The 8788-nt window shown below is 25.3% G+C and overlaps 3 protein-coding genes across 3 annotated transcripts; 2 read left to right on the top strand and 1 right to left on the bottom strand.

Moving 5' to 3' along the window:
- Positions 1 to 685: 685 nt before the first annotated feature.
- On the top strand, positions 686 to 1804 carry Phum_PHUM432430 (elongation of very long chain fatty acids protein, putative; the record flags this gene model as incomplete). The annotated part of the gene is made up of 5 exons (XM_002429366.1): positions 686 to 761; positions 842 to 1110; positions 1193 to 1364; positions 1434 to 1561; positions 1640 to 1804. 5 exons carry the CDS (start codon positions 686 to 688, stop codon positions 1802 to 1804), a joined length of 810 nt encoding a protein of 269 aa, XP_002429411.1.
- Positions 1805 to 2681: 877 nt separating this feature from the next.
- On the bottom strand, positions 2682 to 3547 carry Phum_PHUM432420 (uncharacterized protein; the record flags this gene model as incomplete). The annotated part of the gene is made up of 3 exons (XM_002429365.1): positions 2682 to 3017; positions 3125 to 3351; positions 3424 to 3547. The coding sequence occupies 3 exons, from the start codon at positions 3545 to 3547 to the stop codon at positions 2682 to 2684; spliced, it is 687 nt and encodes a 228-aa protein (XP_002429410.1).
- Positions 3548 to 3665: 118 nt separating this feature from the next.
- Phum_PHUM432410 (pre-mRNA-splicing factor PRP17, putative) lies at positions 3666 to 6086 on the top strand (the record flags this gene model as incomplete). The annotated part of the gene is made up of 8 exons (XM_002429364.1): positions 3666 to 3738; positions 4235 to 4434; positions 4512 to 4703; positions 4831 to 4999; positions 5086 to 5233; positions 5327 to 5459; positions 5548 to 5858; positions 5999 to 6086. The coding sequence occupies exons 1-8, from the start codon at positions 3669 to 3671 to the stop codon at positions 6084 to 6086; spliced, it is 1311 nt and encodes a 436-aa protein (XP_002429409.1). The 5' UTR covers positions 3666 to 3668.
- Positions 6087 to 8788: the final 2702 nt, after the last annotated feature.

Raw genomic sequence — 8788 nt, 5'->3', positions numbered from 1 at the left:
GTAGTGGTAGTAGGGAAAACGTATTTCGATTCGGAATACCTGAAAACATCAGGTTTTTATTTTTATTTTGTCATTCACTCATTCAAATTTGTTGATGCAAGAAAAACAAAAAAAAAAAGTGATGTCAAATTGTTTGGTTGTTTGAAGGTGTAAAAAATATTTTTAAAAAAATTATTGTATTGTTTTGTTTTATTATTATTATTATTATCATTATGTTTTTTTTTTATTTAATTTTTTAATTTATAAAAAAAAAAAAAAAAAAAAAAATTTAAAGTGAAATTTAATTAATATTCTTATATAATAAGGTAAATATTTTTTTTATTTTAAATTTATTTATTTATTAATAATAATAAAAATATTAAATAACCGGAAATTAATAAAATAATTTTAATTTAATTAATTAATTTTATAAAACGCGGCAACGTCAAAACAATAAATTTTAATTTAATTTAATTAAATAATTACTAATAATAATAATAATAATAATTTTTATTTGATTAAAAATAATAAAAAAAAGGTTTTTAATAAAAGTTGATTTTTTTTATTTTTTATTTTAATAATGATAATAATAAATAAATAAATAAATAAATAAACATTCTTTTATTGTTAATAATTATTTATATATATATATTTAAATTTAGGTTTAATAATAATAATAATAATTTTAAAAAAAATCAAATTAAAAATGAAAATAATAAATTCAACACAAGCAATTTTGTCGGATGCTTATGGTTATTATCTTTGGACCATGTCACTGGCAGGTAATTTTAATAATAAAATTTAATAATTTTTATGTATCATCATTATTATCATCGTGATAAATAAATTATTTTAATTACAGACAAACGTAGCAAAGGATGGCCATTAGTTGATTCACCCGTACCGACATTGGTATACACATTAATTTATTTATCGATCGTTTGGGCAGGTCCTAAAATAATGAAAAATAAAAAACCGTTAAAATTAACATGGCTGCTAATGCCGTATAATTTATTTATGGCTTTATTAAACGGTTACATTGCTGTCGAATTATTTATTGCGAGTACGAGATTAAGATACAGCTACGTGTGTCAACCCCTCACATATATAAATCATACAGAAGAATTGAGGGTGAGTATTTTTTTTTTTTTTTTAAAAGAAAATCCGATGGGAAAAAAATTTTTATACGATTATATTGATTTTGTTTGCACAGATTGCAAATGCCGTTTGGTGGTATTATTTTTCTAAATTATTAGAATTTTGCGACACGTTTTTTTTCATTTTAAGAAAAAAAGAAAAACAGTTGACTTTTTTACACGTGTATCATCATTCGACAATGTTTTCACTATGGTGGATCGGTATCAAATGGGTACCCAGCGGTTCGAGTAAGGGATTTTTACTTAATAAATTTTTTTTTAATACTTGATCGTATTAAAATTTTTTACCATTTCCAGCATTTCTACCGGCCATGGTCAACAGTTGCATACACGTTCTAATGTATACTTATTACGGTATATCAGCTTTGGGTCCTGGAGTATCAAAATTTTTATGGTGGAAAAAATATTTAACCATATTGCAATTGGTAAGTTTTTAAATTTCTTTTGCATCAACTTATAAAAAAGTTTCATTACAACAGAAAAATTTTCTTTTCCATTTTTAGATTCAGTTTACAACAGCATTGATTCTCGGGATTAATGGAATCCGTTCGGGATGTGAATTTCCATTATGGATGCAATACGTATTGGTTATTTACATGATTTCATTTATTGTTCTTTTTGGAAACTTTTACGCTCAAGCATACATAGCTAAAGAAAGGGTGAGTTGATAAACATTTTAAAACCGGAAGTTTATATTTTAAGATAAAAAGATATATTTCGTATATTAAAAATATCATCATCATCATTAACGCGAACGGTAACGATGAATCTCAAAAAAAAAACCGTTAAAAGATAATAATTTTTTAAATTTCACTGATTTATCATAACTAATATAAAAAGTTTTTTTTTTTTTTTTTTTAGAAAAGATTTTTAAAGAGAACAGGAGATGATAATTTACAAGATAAATCAATTAAAAATTTTGATAATGATGAAATATCATTTGAAATCAACAACGTTAAAAGAAAAGAACAGTAATTTTTTTATGTTATAACTTTTATTACCATTACTATGCGTAAAAAAAATAAAATAATTTTGACTAAAGAGGTGTGTTAGTACTTCATAACATAAGTAAAAATTTGACTACAATATATTTATTATGTAAACCTGATAAGTCATTAAAAGAAAAAAGATAAGACGTTCGTTACTCTTCATTATTTATATTACCAACAGCAACAAAAAAAAAAAGTACCTAAAAGTTTTTTTTCCCCCTAAAAAAATTATAATTTTCAAATGTTGGTATTTCTATCGTAAGTTTACTTATTATTTTAACAAATAACTGAAATTTTCTATTAATTGTAGATATTATGTGACTTTATTAATAATATTAAACATATAATTATAAATAGTTTTTTTTTAACTTTTTAAATGATGTAATAGATTTGCTTTTTCTTTAATCATTAATTCCATTGGTGCTAGAGCAATACTTTGAGCCCATACAATTCCTTGTCCAAAAGCTGAAATGTACAAGAAATAAATTTTTTTTATATAATTAAAATTTAAAATTGATTTAAGATAATATATATATACATAACACATAAAAATTGTTCAGTAAAAAATGTGAAAATAATTAAAGGATAAAAAAATATTCCTACCAGTACCACATTCAGAAATTTTAGTGACCAAACCGATTTGACAAGCATCTTTTGCATTTAATGTGAAATTCGGCAATGTAATCTCCATTGCTCTGGTAAGCCCAATGGAAGAACAAAGTTTTCTATAAATAATATCTGGCATAACATGCCTATTTCGATTACTTCCAATTCCTATAAATGCAGTTTCATCTATTGCAGTTAAATCACACATAACTGCAAGTTGAAAACCGAATTCTTTAATGTTACCATGAAGTGATCCAATTATTGGCTTTTTTAAATTATTTAATGTCTAAAAAATGTAATGTCAAGGAATGAAATTAAGAGAAAGATTTAAGTACTTTATCAATAAATTAATCATTGTCACAATTACAAAGTTACCCAATGATAAAACTTTACCTTTATTAACTGTAAACCATTTTCATTAGCTTCTTGACTAGATTCAATTCCAGTACAAAAATTCCCGCCACATCCGTGCAAAACAGCTACCGATAAATTATTTTTCGTATCAAAGTTTTTTAAGCAGTGATCAAGTTTTTCTAATGCACTTGCAGTTAAACGATTTTTCCTAGACGGTAAATTTATACTAATTAAATATATATTATTTATAAAATTTTCCAAAATCTCTAAAAAAAAAAAAAAGTACGAGATAGGGTTAATAAAAATAAATACTATATTCAAAAAAAAAACATGTTTACCTTCATTGCTATCAAAGCAAAATTGTTGAATATTATCCGTAGATTCGCAAATTTTTTTTATTAAACATTTGTAACCGTTACAGCCATTATTTCTTAAATTTAATTTATTAAATATATTCAACATAGTACCAAGTATTGTACAAAATTAACCGCCGCCATTATTTCGAGTTAGTCTTGTTGCACGTACCAAGTAATTTAAACGTTTCTTTCTGTTTAAATGAAGAGTAAACAATTTTATGTGAAAAATGAAGGTTAAAATGTTAACAAGGAACCCAGATGTTTATCTGAGGGAAACTATAAAAGATATTCATAAAGGTATAGCAAAACTATCACAATAATCTTTTGAATAATTTAATTTAAAAAACAATTAGAAAACAGTATGCTCACATGATGGTTCATACAAGTATACAAAATATTAACTTTATTTTTTTCCTAATGAAAGGTTGTTAGTTTTAATATAAATTGTTCTTAAGAAGACATACTTTAAAATAATTTTTTAAAGCATTTTTTATTAAAAATTATATAAGAAAAAGTAAAAATGTAAAATGTGTTAAAAATCACTCTTAACCTCAAATTTTTCCAATTGAGAAGTTGAAGGTAAAAAAAACGCTTTTTTTATTAAAGAAATTAAAAATTTTAATGCTTTATTATCCATTTATTACTTGAATACATATATTAATATACAGGAAATGTAATATACATAATCAGCAGTGTATTTATACAAAAAAAATTTTTTTTTAAAAAACCAATTCAAAAGCGATATTTAGAATGAATCCATTCATTTAATATTATTGTAAATTTTTAATTGTAGTACCAAGAAATTTTGATCCCAGTTTACATCCTTTTGAAGTTCAAAGAGAATATGTGAAAGCTTTAAATGCTGTAAAACTTGAAAAAGTATTTGCTAAGCCATTTGTCGGTAATTTAGATGGGCACAAAGAAGGAGTTACTTGCATTTCGAAACACCCAAAAAAACTTTCTTACATTTTAAGTGGAGCATATGATGGCGAAGTAAGTGTACTTATCGATAAGATGGTAAAGTAAATAAGATTGTTATTTAAAACATGGATGTTATTTGTGCATTTTAGGTAAAATTATGGGATTTAAGTTCTAAAAAATGTTTACAAACCATTCAAGCCCATGATAGTTGTATTAGGGGTTGTACATTTTTGCCGGATGGAGAACATTTTATAACGATTGGAGATAAAAATATTAAAATATGGGAAACAGAAATTTCAAATGAAAATTTTATTGAACCTACAGACACAATGGTTTCTAAGGTATGGTTTGTTTGACAATTCTTTTCAAATTAAAAATAAAATTATAATGTATAAGAAATATAATCAATCAGGTTTAAATGTTGATCACAAAAAAAAAAAGGAATTAATTTGCTTAAAAATATTTTAGTCTGTGTTAAATGCAATCAGTCACCATCAAACTGAACCTCTCTACGCCACATGCGGAGAAATTTGTCAAATTTGGGAAGAAACAAGAAGTGAGCCGATTCAAACATTTAAATGGGGTGTAGACAGTTTACATGATGTTTCATACAATCCAATAGAATCATATCTATTAGGTATTTAAATAATATTAAATGTACAAAAATTTTGTGTTGCACATCTGTGTAAAAACTGATTAATCTAATTTATTATTTCTTTACAGCCACTTGTGCCAGTGATAGAAGCGTCATACTTTACGACTCCAGAGCGACAGGCCCTGTTCGAAAAATCAAAATGAAACTCAGAATTAATAAAATTTGCTGGAATCCTATGGAAGCATTTGTTTTTACAGGAGCATCTGAAGATTACAAGTAAGTACATGATTAAAGTGGAAAAATTGTTGAAATAATTTTAAATTATAATTTTAATTTTTAATTTTTTAGTCTGTACACTTTTGACATCAGACAATATTCGACTCCTATTCATGTTCATAAGGATCATGTATCTGCTGTAATGTTTGTCGACTATTCTCCTACTGGTAAAGAATTTGTCAGTGGAGGATATGATAAATCGATTAGAATATTTAATGTTAATAAGGTAATATTCAATCATTTTCAAAAACTTTTTTTTTTCTTTTTTAACTCTGTCAGGATGTAATAATTTTTATTGATTTGTCTGTTAATAGAGTTCATCTAGAGAAATTTATCACACTAAAAGAATGCAAAGGTTATCAACGGTACAATGGACATTAGATGACAAGTATATAATATCCGGTTCGGATGAAATGAATATAAGAATATGGAAAGCGCGAGCATCGGAAAAACTGGGAATATTAAGGCCCAGAGAAAAATTAGCATTAAATTATAACGAAGCACTTAAAGCTAAATATGCCGCTCACCCGCAGATTTCTAGAATTAAACGTCACCGTCACGTTCCCAAATATATTTATAATGCTAGACGACAATTGAAAATGGCCAACGAAAAGATTTTAAGAAAGTAAGTTAAAATCCCAGGTGGTATCCTTTTTTTTATTTTATCAGGTTTTCCTCCATTGATTTTAATGATGTAAAAATCTTTTTATGTTTTGTTATTAAGGCATACTGTGAATTAAAAATTTTTTTTTATTCTATTTAAAGGGAGGATAATCGTAGGAAGCATTCAAAACCTGGAACGGTACCATCGGTTTCCGAAAGAGAAAGACATTTCATCGGGGTAGAGGAGTAGAGTAAAGTAAAGTATATATATTTTTAAGAACAATTATATTAAAATTACAATAATGGTTATTGTAAGCAAGTTGCATAACGTCTAAATTTCTACCTATTCGTATTAAATAAAGCATAAAAGGTCATTAATAATATATAATAATAAGAGGCAAGTCATTGTATATATCGAAATATCCCCTCTCCTATTTTTTTTTCGAGTTGAAATTTTATTAATATTGTTCTAATAAATTGAAAAAGTAACTCAAATGTATTTTTGATCGGTGGTTAAGGCCGTATTCGAAGCCTACGGTGCCCTAAAACAGGAACTCGTGAGGCATTCACGTTTTCGAAGGCCTCTCAAAAGTTGTCCATTGTTTCAAATCTTAGAAATATTCGAGATTTAAATTGCCAAGGTTTTTTTCTTTTTTTTTCTTTTTTTTTTTTTTTTTTGATTTGGATGGTGGAAGGAGCTTAATTTTTGGTATTGACCCTCGTGACTTTACCTTCTCATTGCCCTCTTTTATACTTTCATTGCTCAATTTTTTAAAAAAAATGATTATTATTATAAGTTTTTAAAGTCTATACTTTTTATCAAGTATAAAATAAATAAATAAAATGATTAAATTCTTGTTGGATACTTTTAAATAATAAATTATTATTATTATTATTACTACTGTCATAATTTAAATATTAAGCCTTTTTTAATAACCGGATAATTTGTCTTGGTAATGCAGCATAAATTTTTTTTATAACTTATTATTCTTCCTTAAATGGCTTACAATAAAAGTATTTTCATATTCTCCGTTCTATATTTAAAAAAAAAAAATTGATTAAATATGTCAGCCATTTTAATTTTTATCCTTGGAAAGAGTGAAACCCTAAAAACTTGTTTTTTTTTTTTTTTCTAGTTATTGTCTGTCGAACACCCGAAATTTACCATAAAAAAATATTAATTATTATTATTATTATTATTATTATTATTATTATTATTATTATTATTATTCTGGGTGTGATATTAATTAATAATATTTTAATAATTTTATTAAACAAAAAAAAATTTTTTTACTTCTTGGAATATAATTTGAATTTAATGAAGTTTGACCAGCCATTTTAATAAAATAATAATAATAATAATATTTATTTATAAAATTAATTGTTGAAGAATTTTATTGTAAAAAAAAAGAATTCCTCGAGCCCCCTAAGAGAGTGGGGAGGGGGGTTTAATAACATTAAAAAAATTTTTTTATCTAGATAGACTTCCTGAACGTTTATGAAAACAAGGTCGGGTGGAGGGGGGTGTGGGGGGAATGGGGGGGGGAAGGGAAGGGGAATCTCCGTTTAGCGTGAGACTTATTATTATTAAATGTGAATAATCTTTTTTTTTTTTTTTTTTAAACTCTTTGTAAAAAGGCGGAAGAAAATTTAAAAAAAAAAAACTTAGCACGATTACATAATAATAATACAAGGGGATTCGAATTAATAATAATAATAATAATAATAATTCGTAGAGAGGTTTTTGTTATAAAAAAAAAAAAAATTTGCTCGAGGGAAATATATATACCTTCCTTTAATATCAATATTATCATTTATTACGGTTTGAAATTTACTTTTTTAATAAATAATTTATTTATTTTAAACGGCTACCACCTGAGTTTTAAATAAAATAATATTGGTATTTGTCCTTGCCATTAGACATTATTAATACCAGTCGAATGCAAATTTTTTATTAAAACATTTGAAATAAATATTAAAAAAAAATAATACGGCGACACAACTGGTATTTTAACCTTGGTGAGTGCAAAAAAAAAATAAAAAAAGTACTCACACACTTTTGGTTTTAATATCACGTTTTATTTATTTCAAAGTCAAACACGTGAGTTTGACACAAAAAAAAAAAAATCGATTATTATTATTATTATTATAAAGTCTTTTTCTTTCCCCCCTTCACCCCCCCCCCATCATAACTTTTTTTTTATATAAAGTAGTTGTTGTTGTTGTAACAGGAGTTGGCGCTTTTATCAAAAATTTTTTTTTTGGCAATTAAAAATAAAATTTACCAGAATATTCTTTGACTTTATAGTTAGGGGGAGGGTGGGGTGGGGAGGTGGGGCCTACTTAATGTAATATTATGGAACCCGGAGTTTGAAAGTAAGTTTTTAAGTTTGAAAGTCAAGGTAAATAATCATCAATGATGAATCAAACCGTGGATGACTCAGTTTGGATCGTTTAGAATTTTCTTCTTCTTCTTCTTCCAACCCCTCCCCCTCCCCGTATATATCCGTACTCTCTTAAAGTTTTCCTGTATCCTTTTTATTTAAAAAAAAAAAAAAAAAATTATTAATAATAATTAAAAGTCGTTAACGGAAAAATACGTTTATATATTCAATATCAACAATAAATTTTCAACCGTGGAAAATTTTTCTTTATATAATAAACTATAAGAATTTATATATTTATTGAGGGGTTCCATACATAAAATTAAGTGGGGGGTGGGGGGTGGGAGGAAAGGGAATAAAAAAAAAATGTTTCGATTCTTAAATTTTATTTCCCGGTAAAAAAATTAATCCTTTGCGACCTTGGTAAAAAGTTTTTTTTTTTTTAAATTAATTAATTAAAAATTTAATAAATAAATAATGATAATAATAATAATAATAATAACCCTTAAAGCCAAATTAATTCATTATATATATATATATATATATATTTTTTTTTCTAAATACGAGA

This window comes from Pediculus humanus, genomic scaffold (genome assembly GCF_000006295.1).
Source record: "Pediculus humanus corporis 1103172108200 genomic scaffold, whole genome shotgun sequence".
Taxonomy (NCBI): Eukaryota; Metazoa; Arthropoda; class Insecta; order Psocodea; family Pediculidae; genus Pediculus; species Pediculus humanus.
This window is presented reverse-complemented; position numbering and strand designations above follow the sequence as displayed.